At 54.5% G+C, this 14,960-nt stretch overlaps 1 protein-coding gene across 33 annotated transcripts in view; it reads right to left on the reverse strand.

Annotated features, from left to right (window-relative positions):
- Nucleotides 1-14,960, reverse strand: part of Nrxn2 (neurexin 2) — a 106,702-nt gene that overhangs the window by 74,575 nt on the left and 17,167 nt on the right. For 19 of the 33 annotated variants that reach the window (XM_063227439.1, XM_063227444.1, XM_063227450.1 and 16 more), the window contains exons 3-5: nt 9,311-9,328; nt 4,841-4,870; nt 2,586-2,657 (exon numbers count right to left, since the gene is read on the reverse strand). In XM_063227439.1, coding sequence (XP_063083509.1) covers nt 2,586-2,657; nt 4,841-4,870; nt 9,311-9,328 — 120 coding nt within the window. The remainder of the gene's footprint in view (nt 1-2,585; nt 2,658-4,840; nt 4,871-9,310; nt 9,329-14,960) is intronic. The other 14 variants (XM_063227464.1, XM_063227445.1, XM_063227461.1 and 11 more) reach the window with 5 other exon arrangements.

Raw genomic sequence — 14,960 nt, forward strand, 5'->3', positions numbered from 1 at the left:
AGGGGACAAGGAAGGGAGATGGGAAGAGGGCCAACAAGGAAAGGGGACAGGGACCTCTAGGGAACGAAAGCCAAGGCTTCCTGGGGCCTTACTGTTTCCATAGCAACCAGGCGTGCTGCTCAGACACTGGCAGAGCCAGGGGGCTCAAGGACTAGGAAAGTGAATGTATTTGACCTTGGGTTTGCCACACGTACTGGCTAGTCCCGCCCAGAACTCAGGCTTCCCCTCCCACTCCTTCACCTTCACTGCAGTCAAAGAAAATATCATTACAGAGTCAGACAGAAGCAAAAGAGAGAATAAGGCAGCCATGTGAAAAAGTGATTGGGACAGAACAAAAGAGCCAGAAAAAGAAGACGGGCTGGAGCTTGGCTGCCAACGCAAAGTAGGGAAATAAGGCCATTCCTCGACTCCTCAGCCCAGCCTCCTGTCTCTGAGGAGAAGCGACAAAGCCGGCCACCCTGCAGTCTGTGCCCACTAGGTTCAGGTCCCTCGGCCACCACAGACCCAGGAAGCCCAGAGATGGAAGAGGCATACACAGCAGCCCAAGGGAGCCCCAGAGCCTTGGGGGAAAGGAAATTAGAGGGGTAAGCAGCTGCAGAAAAGAAAGCCAGAGGATGAAAAGGAGACAGAACCTGGGGAGAACAGCAGGAGGAGGACCTCGAGGTGGTGGGGTGGCCTCAGTCAGGTCTGGATGAAGGGTGGTAGAGGGTACTCAAGAGAGCACAAGTCAGGTGTAGGCTGCATGAGCACTGAGGCACCAGGGGGCACTCCGCTCCTTCTCCCGTGCAGGCAGGACCGGGAACTACAACTCCAGGCAGCATCTGAACCACCATGACTCTTAAGAGCTTCTGGTGCAGGAAGGTAATAGCTGATAGTCGTCTGCCTCCCTCTGTTGGGGGAGAGGGTGTCTGTGGACACACAAGTGTGCCCAGGGAAGCTGAATGTGGCCAGAGTTAAGCTGTCATGGTCCTGGGTTTCCAAGCAGCATGAAAGAGAGGGACACAGCAGCTGCCTCCTTCCCAAGCCCAGCTCAAAGGCCTCCTCTGGGAAGGTCTCCAGCCCCCTCCGGCCCTCCCTCCTCTCCTGCACTACAGCTGTCTATTCTGCTCGTTTGGCACTTACTGCCTAGTAACATCGTGTACTGCTCCCTGGGGAGGAAGTGTGATGTGGGAAAGAAGACCTGGGCACTAGTCCTGGTTCTGCCACCAGCTTTGTGACCTTGGCCAAGATACAACAGCTCTGCCCTGCTCTGCCTTCTCCTCTGGAAAAAGAAGCTAATCATCGGCTCACCTCACAGGTTGCTGTGAGCGTCTAGAAAGAGGATGGAAGGGGGTTGCTTCCTGAACTGTGAACCAGCCCACAATAAAGGACCCTCCTACTGGGATGTAACTTGATGTGGGTATGCACTGTTTCTCATTCCCCATTCCCTCCTTCCCACTCTCCTCCCTCTCTCTTTCTCCTCCGCCCCTCTCTCATTGAATAAATTAACTCCTCTGAACAAAGTCTGCACTTTTCATACACTTTGCCTGGACCGTGCTTGATGGTACTTATTTGTTAGAGCATCAATGAGCCCCCTGGGATGAGAGACCATTCACTCGTTTAAAATAAATGCGCTGAGCTCACGCCTACGTAGGTGCCAGGAGCTGCGCAGAGCATGAGGGAAACAGTTGAAAATACCTAATCCCTGTCCTCAGGGAGCTCAGGACAGTGGAGGCAGCGAACAGGTAGTGACAGTTATGATGTGCTGTGAATGACTCTAATGAAGGTGTGGACAAAGGGTACTCTGGGAAGTGTCCAGGTCAGCCTGAAAAGTTCATGGAGACTGCCAGTGTGGACAGCTTGGCTGCGCTTTCAAGAGGCGGCTGAAAGAGATAGCAGGGAGCCCACAGAGGAGAGGAGCGGTGGGAACCCGGGCAGACAGAGGAGCCACTAACTGCAGGAGAGAGATGGATGTCAGAACACAGGGCCTCGGTCCCACTGCAGAGAGAAGCTGTTGGACTGGCCTGGAAACTTCTCAGGAAAGAGCAATGTTGGGAAAAGGACCTAGAATCCTGGAGCCCCAAGATACACAAAAGGGCCCTGTCCTGGCCTTGGGGCTTTGGCCAGTGTCTGCAAAATAAAAGCAATGAGCCCAACCACCAAGGGACACAAAGGCTTGCCAGACAATGTGTATGACACAAATGGATCAGGGACACCACATCTCCCCACAAGAAATCCCCTGGGCAGGGGCAGGAGGACCCACAGTCCAGATATGATGGACATATAGAGGCTGTCCTGCCACGTTGGTGCTTCACCAGAGAAACAGACACTTTCTAGGGGTGGGCCTAACAGCTACCACGGAGAAGAGTGTCAGTATTCTAGAAGGAGATCATCAGGATAATCAGGCCTTGGGAAAGACACAGAGGCTGTGGCCCCTCTCACCAGGGCAAGCAATGGTGCCCCAAAAATGGCACTTAGTGTCGGCCTACCACAGGCCACCAGGTATAAGGGGACACTCCTGGGTAGCGTGGCTTCCCTGTCCAGGAAGCACTAGGAGCCTGCAGCAGGGTGAGGGTGAGGCTCTCTGAGGGCGGGGGGTCACTGACCTTTTGTCGGCTGGTGCACATCGCCGGCTCCTCCTCTCCCGGCCCCCCCCTCGGAGAACAGTAAGGACCCTACTGGAGAAGCAGAATTGGGGAGTCAGGCACAAGGGGTTTCCCAGACAATCCCACCCTAACCTGGAGGTGATGGAGGGTCCTCTCCAGGGCAAAGGTGCCACCTGCAGACTCAAGAGAGGAAGACTTCTCTGGGGACTCGCTGGCTTCAGGACCTCTAGGGAAGGAGCTAACTGACAAGCCAAGGGCCACTGGCCCTATGACCTCGTCAGACTTATGAGCCACGACGTTAGCCTGGGTAGGGAGACTAGGCAGAGGGGCAGAGGGACAAGCAAACGAGCCATCCCCGGGGACACAGAGGCCTTGGGGTCCTACTGCCAAACTCCTCTTTCCCCTTAGGGAGAGACCGCCTCTCCAAGGCCCAGGCCCCTCTCCACTGGGAATCTCTGTCCCTTCTACTGGGTCCAAGTTCATACTCATCAAATCCTTCAAAAGCCTGCCACAGGCACCACAGCAAAATCCTCCCCAGGTCACATACCAGACCCCTCCTCTGCTCTGTGCCTGTCCTTTCCCTGGCCACCTACCTATACCTGTGCTAGTGCCCACAGTGAGTACTCTACGCGTCACCATTCAAAGCATGAGGCCTCCCAGGGTTTTCTCAGAGGCATCCAGCAATCTTCACTGCTGCTTTGCCCTCCCTTGTGCCTACAGAAGGGCTATGCCCAGCGGGAGGGCCTGGCTGGGTGGAGCTCACCAGGTACATGGGGTTCTCTGAAGTCAGTTCTCACTTCCTCCCACCTGTTCCTCTCCACCCAGCCTCAGCTCCTAAGGGCGCAAAGGCACCAGTGGCTCTGTGTGGGCTTCAGGTGGGCTTAGCTCCGGCTTGGCTCTGACCTTGAACATGTACAGTCAGTGCCTGCCCACGGGCACCTGCCCTATCCCTGGACCCCTGGGTTGACTTCAAGATGAAGAAACAGTGAGGAGGGAAAAATTCTCATCTGGGCCCTTACTCCAATCCCAAAGCCCCAGAACGAAAACTAGAATAACAGCTGAGCTTTGGAGCTCCCTGGAGGAGGAGAAGACTCTCCAAGGTAAGCCATTGCCAGCACCCCCAGATCTGAGCACTGAAAGACAAGGAGGACGAGAGTGACCCATGCGAGTCATCTCCCTACTCTCCGAGAGGATTTTCTCCTTCCCTCTATTTCTTGTCATAATTCACATCCTTGCAAGAATCTCAGGCCCCTACTTCCCCAGACCTACATCCACCCCAAAGCTCAGATCTCTGTACGTCTCTCCCCACAGTACAGTCTTGGTGCTATGGGTCCCCTGCCCACAGCTAAGAGCCTTGCCCTGCCTGACTCAGTAGTGGACAACCCTCAGAGGGTGATGCTGGGCAAGCATAGCAGCGCCCGAGGTCTGGAAGGTCAAGCTCCTGAGCTCACAGAATAATGACAAGGAGGGTGAGAGGGGTCAGATGTGGAGGGGAGCAGTCAGGACTTCCAGTTTGCTTGACACCAGGGCTTTGAAAGGTGGGAAGGACTTGGCCAATGGGCAGCTCAAATTAAAGGACTAGTCCTGCTAATTAGAGTTGTATAATCACTAGCAATTTGTGTAATCACCTCTCTTCTCTGGTGCTCAAGGGTCTCATCTGTCAAATAAGGCTGAGAGCCATTCGAAGATATGAAGGTGAAGGTGGCCAAATGGGACACAGTGGGAAGGGGGATCCTGCACCCCCAGTCTCCCTTCTTCCCCCTTCACTCCATTCTGGTGACAGAAGTGATAGGGCAAGGGGAATGCAGGTGGTCATATACTCTTTCTCCAGCCCAGGTCCTTTTCTGTTTACTTGGGTTCACAGAAAAGAAAGGATGACAGAATGAGTGGAAGGAAATAAAACACGGCCATGAGAAAGAACACAGGTGAGATACACTACCAGGAGAACACAAAAAGGTGACCGGAGACAACGGCAGGAGTTCAAACATCTCTTGATGTCAGAAACCAAGGTGAGATGAGGGCAGATGGAGCAAATCTGGGCAGGCGGAGAGGGGAGCACACAGACGTGGACCAGCCCCCCCCACCCCTACCCGGAACCCCCAATAAAATAAAGACATGGCAGAGGAAGAGGGCAGGAAAGGAAGGAAGGAGGCAGGACAGGTGGAGGAGGGGGACAGGGAGGGAGAAGAACAGAAAACTCCAGGTGCAGGTTGGGGGCAATCCACTCCAAACCAAACCAAAACTTCAAACCATACCTTCGCTGTTTAACGTCAGGTGAGCCGGACCTTGGAAAGGGGAAGGAGAGAAAGAAAGAAAGGAAAAAAAGAATAAAAAGAGAAAGAAAAGGGGAAAGAAACAAAGAAAACACGCGTCATCAAAATCAGCCAGAGAGAAGGGAGAAAAAAAGCTTTTGCTGCCACAATTTAAAAACCCCGTTTAACTTGTGACAGACATCGGGGGAGAGCCCCCCAGCCCAGCAGCTGGGGAAAGGGGCCCGATGCGGGATAGAGGGGAAAGGGAAGGAGAGGGAAGAGAGAAAGAGAGATAAGGGGGCACCAGAGCAGGTAAGAGGGCTGACCCAGGAGGATGGGCAGGGAGTCACTGCAGGGGGGGGGGACAGGAGATTTTGGTTTCTTTTTTTCTTCTTGCCGGAAAAAAAAAAAGGAAAAGGAGGAGAAGCATGAGGCTGAGAGGTTGCTTTTTCCTTTTTCTTTTTTTCTTTTTTTTTTTCTTCCGGGAGGCGGAGAGAAAAAAAAACGGTCAACGAGAAAAACGATTCAGATGGAGGAGAAAATAAAACACGACACAAAAATCAAAGCCACCTGGAGAGAGAGAGAGTGTCCTGTTAGCGTGGGATTGAGCAGGCAAGGTGCCTCCAACCCCCCTCACACACATCCCCCCAGCCCCATGACCCCTGTGACCTTGGCAGAGACAAGGGAAGGCAGAAGGGAGGGTAAACCTGCACCTAAGGGGAAACGCCCAACAAAGCAGGGTTTGAAAAGACATCTCCAGGGTCTGCATCCTCCCAGCTACCCCTTCCTAACAACCTCTTCATGGACAGCAGGGACCCTGCACACTTGAACTCTACAAAGAAGCTGGGGCTCGGGGAAATGTTAGAGGAAACAGGTATGAGGAAGTAGTTTTTAGGACAGTGGTGGCAAACCTATGGCACCCCTGCCACAGTGGGTGCCACAGTGGGTTTTTGTACCACTGAAAGCACTAAAAGGTTCACCATCTCTGCTCTAGAGAGACCCTGGAGCAAAGACAGAAGGAGTGGATTCTTCTCCCGGAGGTTTGGGCGACTGTTGCATCAAGGTGTAAAAGGGACAACAACCTTGTCACTCCAACCCAAGGCACTCCTCCTTGGCCTCAATTGGGAAAAACCCAGCCTACCAGATCAGGGTCCCTAGAAAGGCTGGCAGCCCTGGTCCCCATGACTGTGCTAAGAGCCCAGGGCTCCCTGAGACAACCCGCCAGTCTCATCAAACCACAGTCCCATCACCTGCCTCCCAGGGTCTAAGAGGGACCTGCAGTACCAACGATGCCTTCCAGTGGCGCAGCAATGGGACACAGGCCCCAGAGAGCAAGAACTGGGGCCAGGGCAGAAGCACCGAGGTTACAGTGTCTCTGGGTCAGAGCTGAGGGCCGAGATGCCTGGAGCCCAGGAGCAGAGCAGGCAAGGAGGCCAGGAAAAGCATGGCAGGGGTCAAAAGCATGGACTCTGAGAAGCATGTGGCTGAAGGGTGCAGAGTGCCTCTCCTCTGCCTTTCTCTAGGGTGGCATCCATTTCCCCCCAGCCTCTAGGTCTGAGGCCAACTCAAGGAGGAGGCCCCAGGATACCAGCTCACAGAGACACAGGTCAGAGTGGCAGCACCAGTGGGAACCCAGCACTTGGACTGTTTCCTTATTCCTAGCTCTGGATGCCTGCACCTTGTCAGTGACTCTTTCCCAAGAACTACTGGCACCTTCTTCCCAATCCTAGGACCTAGGGCAGAAACCCGGAACCGTCTATCCACTCCACCTGCCAGTAGCAGTCTTGTCCTGCAAGCCCACTTGCCAGAATCCCAGCTCTGCCACCCTGGCACAGGAGCCAGGGGCCTGCAAACCCACCCTCTGTCTCCTGCAGGCCTGACTATTCCTGGGGGGAGTCACGTCTCTCCCCTCAAAGACCCTTCCGCTGCCCAGCTCCTGCCAGCCTCATTAGCATGCGGCACTCTCCCTCTGTCACCACGGCAACCAGCTGCTCAGCTCCCTCAGGCGTGACAGCGCCAGCCATCTTGGTGAAGGGAGGCTGGTTCCCTTCCTGTCTCCCCCTGGCTCAGCCCAGCTGGCCCACGGGTTCCCAGAAACCCTCCATAAAGCCTGTCCCCTACCCACCCCCATCTGCAGGCTGCTTCTTCCTGCCAGCCCCAGCCCCCCAGGGTGGTCTCCTGCCTCATCCACCTGTGGCATCAGCCCCTCCTCTCCCGCCTGGGAACAGGCTGGCAGTGAGAGAGGACACTACTGGGGTCCCTCCCGGAAATCTACTAGCAGGCTGCTGCTGGGTCTCCTCCACCTCCTCCGAGAGGTGAAGAAGAAGGAGGAGGCGCTTGGCCAGGCTGCAGAGCAGAATGCCTCACTTCCTGGAGGACACTAGGCCTTGACAGGGTCACGACTAGCAGAGAAGACCCCCAGTCCATCTTGGGGGCCACCACTGCCCAACCCACCTCCCCTCTTTCAGTCTCACCTCTGACTCTCCTACTAAAACCCCAGAGAAGGCCTCCATGAGAAGAGAAAGACAGCTATAGGGACAAGTTTAGGAGACACAACAGTGAACACACAGACATGGCAGAGACACATAAAAGGGCACAGTTCTGAATGCACGCACACCCACAGCCACCAGGTCACACACCACACAGTGCCAACAGACAGCCATGCACAATGCCACATCCAAAGCAGCAGGCTGCCAGGCCACCCCAAAGAAATGGCTAGACAGCCCATCCCACTGACCTGAGGCACCACTCCCCTGTTAGGCCCTGTCTGTTTGTCCCCAGTCTCCACCATCCCCTGCCTCAGTCGTCCCCCCCCCTGGCCCAGCTGGTCTCTTCCAGCTCCTCTCCTTCCCGCCCCTTCCTGAGGACCCTTTCATCCCACCTCCTCACTTGGCCCCAGCCCCTCGCTACTCCTCTGCTTCCTTCTCCTAAGCGCCCCCTGCTCCCTTTCCTCTTACTCCTTCCTGCCTCCTTCCATCTCTCCCTTTGTTCTGAGACATGCCATCAAGAGCAAGTAAAAGTCACATCAGCACTAAATCTTATCTCCAGCCCTCAGAAGGCTGCGGCCACCCAGACACGCACTCTCTCTCTCTCTCTCATACACACACACACACACACACACACACACACACACACACACAGAGGTAAACACTGGCATGCAGAGAAGTGAACACAGATGCAGACGCATAAAGCCGTGGATGCTCCTATAGCGGCACAGAGACACGGACCACACCACAGAAACAACCTGTAGGCGAGCAGCGCACCTCCATCACAGACACGAAACCATGCCTCATGCGCCCAGCACATGTCCACAGGTGGGCGAGGTCCCGGAGACACAGTAGACCAGCACACATGCACACACACACACCCCTGCCTGCTGGGACCAGAGGACCTAAGAAGTCCCAAGAAGAGACATCCAGAGACAAGCCACAAAGTGGGCACCCCATGGAAAACTGGATCCCACTCACACCCAAGCCAAGAGCCCTGGCCACTTCCCTTTCCCAGGATTCCGTCCTGCACGCTCCTCTGCACCCCTCTCAGCGGGGCCTAGTCCCAGGGGCCTCCCTAGGCAGGAGACAGAGGGACAAGAAGTGACCTAGAGGCTGCCTTCGCCACCCAAACGTGAGCTCATCCGCCTTCCAGCCTGGACCAACACTGCAGGCCTCCCACTCCTGGATCTCAGTCCACTCCCGAGAAGGAAAAGAAGCGGAGGGAAAAACCAAAGCCAGAGGGAAAGGCTCAGAACATGGCAGAAACTCCAAGAGACCCTATGGAAGGATAGGCACAGGATGAGGCCAGAAGCAGGGCCTGGAGCAAGAGAGGTAAGGACAAGAGGCAGAGGGAGAGAGGCAGCCACAGCAGAAGGCGGGAAGGGCGGACACAGACCCCAGAAAGAACCAGGGAAGGCGCCCACCCTGCCTGGGGTTGAGGCGCTCTCCTCCCAGCCATGGGCAGGGTGAGTCAGGGTAGAGGTGCTGCCCCAACATGCCCTGACCCAGGGAGGCCCACACCCTGCCTCCACCCTCAGCCACTCCCTGGCCTACCTGTCCCCGAGCATGGCCCAGCCCTGTCCACCCCACCCTGTATGTCCTTCCTACCCATCCTGAGCAGGGCTGGGCAAACCGTGTCTTCCCACTCACTCCTAGGCCCTTGTGACCCTGCAGGCTGTGGCCCTCTGCCCCACCCCCAGCTTTTCTTTTCCTGAAAAGAAGAAGAAAGGCCAGTGGGCAGAGTGGAGGGACGTGGACAAGGGGCAAGGCCCACCCACCGCCTGGCAGGCAGCCACCCACGCCGACATCGGAGGCCTGGGCAGTGGTAGGGCTGAGGCAGCCAAGACAGGACCCCAGATATCACCACCAAATGGGCCTCAAACATGGGGAACGGAGGGATCCCTTGAGTGGCAATGACACTCCCTCACATGGGACCCCCATGGCAACAGATGTGCTACTCCAGTGCCCAAGAAGCTTCACTCACCTTCCATGGGGTGCTCCTCTACAGCCAGCGAGGTTTAGAGAAGGGAAGCAGAGAGAAAAGAGAAAGGAGGCTGTTAGCAAGCAAACTGTATCAAGGACAGAGACTCCCGGGGGAGCCCCAATACAAGTCACCCCACCTGAAAGGCCCAAATCTCAGGGAATAATTTTGCTGGGCATTAGGCAGAGGCAGAGCTGTTCCCTGAGTCAGTGCCTGATAAACAGTCACCCAGCCTGGAGGGTTGGCCCCCCACATGCACCATACAGTCTCCCTTGCACTTCAGGAAACTGAGGCCCAAGGCAGGAAAGTGACCATTCAAGGCCTTACAGAGACTGGGAGGCAGGGCCAGGAGCAGCAGCCCAGCTCCCAGGCTCCCGGAGGCAAGCTCCTCCCCTCCGTTGCATTGCATCTCAGGGACAGATGGGAACACGCTCACACCAGCTAACTGTCTCGCCGGGCTTGCCCGAGACACACGCTCAGTGACACACTGACACACATAAGCACTTAGCCGTCCGGGGACACACACAGCTCTCCCACAGCTCACACCTGAAGCCTCTGCACACAAGAACCCACCACCCACAGCCCAATGGCCACCCAGGGGAGAAAAGCATCAGTACATGAAGTCAGAAAACACAATTCTGCATTGAAGTGCCACCTGACATCCCTCCCGGTCACTCAGCCTCTCTGAGCCCCCTCTGCCTCGGGGCCCATGATTAGAATAAATGCCTTCTCAACTGCTGGGCGAGGTGGAGGCCTGTGGGCTGGATGCCCAGGTCCACAGTAGGAGGGACCAAGTCCAGCAGATCACAGAGGCATCCCCCAGATGATGCCACCTGCCATGAACTGTCCGTCCTCATCTATTAAGGGCCGGCCTCCGCCTGGCCACGGGAGATCCAAATAGATAAAGAGAAAAGGGAGAAGGGAGGAAGGATGGGAGCAGTTCCTCCAACTCAGCTGTAACTCTCCACCCCGACTTGCTTCGTAAGGGACTAAGGTGTTCCCTGCAGTTCACCACATGCCCACCCTCTGGAGCCTTCAGATGAAGTAAAAAGGTGGGTGAGAGAAACAGCACAATGTGCAGCAGACAGAGCTGTGGGGAAGGCAGACGCATGCCAACCCCAGGATACACCAGACACACTCTCTTCCTGTCTCTCAGCCCGCTTTGTGTTATTTGTCCATTCGCTCTTGGAGTAGGGGGTAGCCCCACCACAGAAACAAACACCATCACGTACCATTTCTTATGCCACCCCACAAAACAAACACATGGGAGCACATGCACGGAATGAACGCAGGCCTGCCTGGTGATGTAACACATAACGCTAGGTGCACCTGGCCACCACTGCCCCACATGCTTCTGGCCGCTAAAGACACCCATGAGCACAGGTCCCCTCGGGCCCTTCACCTCACCTGTCGGGCACCCACACCCAGCATACTACAAGCACTTCTACGCAATACTTCTAGCGCCTCTTTTACCTGACAGCTGCATCCCCAGGAGCTATGTATACAATGATTTTCTTAAATAAACTGAATGAAATCTCAGTTACGGAGGCAGCTGTCTGGCTAACGGGGCCCTCAGGAAAAACCCCGCGCTCTCTGAGGATTGCCTCGTTGGGATTCTCTGGTCCCAGAGTGCTAAGGCCCTAGTTGGTGAGCACAGCCACACGACAGCGTCTGTGCAAACAGGCAGTCGGGGATTTCTAGCTAATCTAACATGGCAGATATCACAAAATGTATTTTCACCTACCAGGAACATGCGTCACACTACACTTAGGGAGGTGAGCAGCAGGCTTCGTTTGCTCCTGGCCCCCACAGGGCGGTACTGACAGACCTTTAGCTGCTCTTGCCTCTCGACTACTTCACCTGGGCCCTTCACCAGCCACCCTGTACCCCTCCAGGATTTGTTCCCTACCTTCACACTTCTGCTTGTCCCTGCCCTCCTTGGTAGCAGTTCTTATTAGTGGCTTAGGGACTCCCAAACCTGTGTTTGCAGCCCCAGTCTCTTCCCCAAGTGACAGCCCTGCATCCCCACCTGCCTGGTCTGCAGTTGCTCTGGCAGCCGTGTGACATTTGAACCTACCAGCTAACCCTGAGACTGTACATAACATCCCCACTGCCAACCTCTTACATTCAGCAAAAGCCCTGCTGCCCAGGAACAATCCTTAACTCCCACAATGAGCCCCACACTGCCCAGCTCCAGATGTGCCCTCTAAGCACACCGTGGGCACCACACCGGCCCTCCCCTGGGACACTGGGTCTGCCTTGCTGCAGTCCTGATGAGCTCCAGTGTAAACCTCTCTCCTCTCTACAGATCAGCTGATTCTCCCCGCTATCACCTCAGCCCTTGTCCATTGTGATCCTGGCTGGGTCACTGGAGCCCACATCCTCACTCACACCTGGCTTAGCCTCCCCCTGGTTAGCCACTGCCCATCCCCAACCACCCCCCTTGCCACAGGGACCAGATGCACCTTTGCTGTGATCACCACACACACTTTTCAGTGTTCACAGACGTTCACAGACAAGTTCAGCCCACCTGCTCATCTGTCTCAAAAGCAGCTCTCCCCAAGTGTACATGGGGACCCCAGCCCTGTCCTCCTGCCAACATGCCCCAATCAGGTCCCCCAAAAAGCAGCCACGCTTTTTTCCAGACCCATCACCAGGATCTCTGGGTTCCACCTGCTGAAACCTTCCATTCCCACCAGCACAGCTTGCAGCCAGGCCTGCATCTGCTCTCGTCCCGGGAACATTAATAAGCCTGAGTCAGGGGCTGGGGATTTAGCTCAGTGGCATAAAGTGCCTGCCTTGCAAGCATGTGGTCATGAATTCAATCCCCATACCTAACAAAAAAGAAGCCTGAGGCGACACCCGACCCGCCTACTTCACACCCTACATACTCCACACACTGCTAATGCGCATGACCGCTTCACAATGATGCTGCTCACTTTCACAGATGCCTTCTCAGGGACGTCACTGGTCGGTCCATCTTCTCAGCAAGGGTCCTGTCTCTATGCCTGGAGCCGTCCAGCCTCCAGCTTCTTCCCATTGCCCCACGAGGCCCTGTTGTCTATGTTCCATTCCCTCAGCTAGAAACACCCTCCCCTTACACACAGCTAAATAGATTCATTTAAGGAATGGGTCAGTGCATAGCTGTGTGCTCCAAACACAAGGAGCAGCTATATTCCAGACATGCACATTCTGTTACTATGTCACACCCTGAAACTATACTGCAGTTGTATTTTCACGTCTGCCTCCTGACTAGGCTGTGAGAGCATCTAAAAGCAAGGGCAATGTCTGACCCAGCTGTTTACACAGTTCCTGGCTAGAAAAAGGCATTCCTGTGTTTGTTGAGTAAATAATAAAATGACACTCCTACTGCGTATGGGAGTGCACACCTGTAATCTCAGCTCGTTGGGAAGATGCGGCAGAAACTCACAAATTCAAGTCCAGCCCTGGCAATATAACTAAACCCTGTTCCAAAAATAAAATAAAAGGCTAGAGCTCAGTGGTAGAGTGTCAGTACCCCAGGTACTGGACACTGAGGGTGACAGGAACCCCATTTACCCAAAATTCATACACTCAGCCTCCTGAGTGCTGGGATTATAGGGTTGTACCACCGTGTTCAGCTGCTTCCCTGCTCGCTGCCTCACTATAGGACAAAGATGGTGACACACATGGTACACTGTCTTGCCTAGTGTGAACTCAGGATCCCTGCAAATTGGTTTCTGTTTGTTAATTGAGATAGGCTCTCAATGTACTTTGAACTTACTGTTTGGCCCAGGCCGGCCTCCAATTTGCAGCAATCCTGCTGCCATAGCCTCCTTAGTGCTGGGATTACAGGCATACACTGCCACACATGGCTCTCTAGCAAATTGTTTTTAAAGACAATGATAAAAACCAGAAAGGTAGCCATGTAATCCCAGCACCTCGGAGGCCAGGGCAGGAGGACCGCTGCAAATTTGAGGCCAGCCTGGGCTACATAGTGAGTTCAAGGCCACCCTGAGCCATAGTGTGACCCTTTCGCAAAAAAACAAAATGAAACCAGAAGACAGAAGTGTGCTAACATGCCCAAAAATACATTCCACCAAGTACAGTTACTATTAGTGACATGCAAATCTAAGAAGTCTGGAAAGGCTGATTTCCAAATTCACACACACACACCCAAAAAACAGGAAAAGAGAGAGAGGTATATCTCTACCTGACAACTCCTCCTCATAACAGCAGAGACAGAAAAACTAGAAAAAGCAGATATAAAAACTCCAAAGCAGGCCAGGCAGGCACCACTGCAGGCAAGGCCAGCCCCAGTGAAGAAACCACTGCGTGACAGTGCAGTGTAACACCTGAGGGGAATTATGACCTTCCTGAGCCACCAGGGACAAACTAAATTCCATCAAGTTAGGGAGGTTAGGCATTAAGCTTAGGGAAGCAGCTGGACACGGTGGTACAACCCTATAATCCCAGCACTCAGGAGGCTGAGGCAGGAGGATCACTGTGAATTTAAGGACAGCCTGGGCTACAAAGTGAGTCCAAGTCTAGTTTGAACTGCATAATGATAACCTTTCTCAAAACAAACATACACGTGCGCGCGCGTGCGCGCACGCGCGCGCACACACACACACACACACACACACACAGCTTAGAGAAGCAAAGAGGTATGTGACACATTTCAAAAAGTTTCCATTGAAAGGTTCTCAGTTTGGTGAGTTGTGTGTTTCACTGAGAGAATCCCCAGCTCTTCGGGAAGAACTGTTCCCAGAGGGTTCAAAAGACAGATTGTCGGGGATGGGGATTTAGCTCAGCGGCATAAGCACCTGCCTTGTAAGCAGGCGGTCGTGAGTTTGATCCCCGGTACCGATAAAAAGGAAAAAGACAAAAAAAAAAAAAAAAAAAAAAAAAGACAGACACTCCCAGGGCTCTTTCTGTGAGGTACAGCAGGACTATGAGGGGTACTGTCAGCCCCGTGGGCTCCTGGGAGAATGTGGCTCCAGCCACTGAGGGTGTTCACTGGTTTCTGATGAAACATTGCCCCTAAGCAGCTCCAATAACCAAACACAGGCCAGCCATGGCCAGAGTGCTCCTCTTTGGAGGTATTGTAGAGACAGCTAAAGCGCCCAGGGCCCTGGAGTCGGCTCCAAGCTCAGGTCCCAGGTCTCACATTGCTGGGCCTCCCCTTGCCTTTCTGTAAAATGGAGACAATTATACTCAGGCAGAGACCATGAAATAAAACACAGATTGTGACTAGGAAAGGCTCAATGGCAGCAAGGCCCTCTCCTCCCTTGGCCCTGCATGTGGTTCTCTTTAGGTTCCAGCTGTCCTTTTGCTGCTTCTGCAGCGCTCCTCCTTGGCCTCCTCCCACTGTTTGCTTCTCTGAGGTCTGCTCAACTCTCCTCACCTTCTCCTTGGCCACCCCAAAGACTTCCTCTGAACACTTGTGGCTACCAGGACTCCATCTTCAACCCCAGCTGTGACTCAAAGCTCTGGTCTCACACTTTAAAGCCCATGAATTTCTCTAGGTGAGGAATGTCCAGGGGCACTGCCCTTCAACACACTTGCAAGGCCCACTGTCCCAATCCTATGCCCTTCCCGACTGCCCCCTTCCTCTTACCCCTCCAGCACCATCCCACCACACAGGAGACCTCTCTTCCCTCCCTGCACCCAA

This window comes from Cavia porcellus, unplaced genomic scaffold (assembly GCF_034190915.1).
Source record: "Cavia porcellus strain 051 isolate PalLab524CR breed Dunkin Hartley unplaced genomic scaffold, mCavPor4.1 scaffold_17, whole genome shotgun sequence".
Taxonomy (NCBI): domain Eukaryota; kingdom Metazoa; phylum Chordata; class Mammalia; order Rodentia; family Caviidae; genus Cavia; species Cavia porcellus.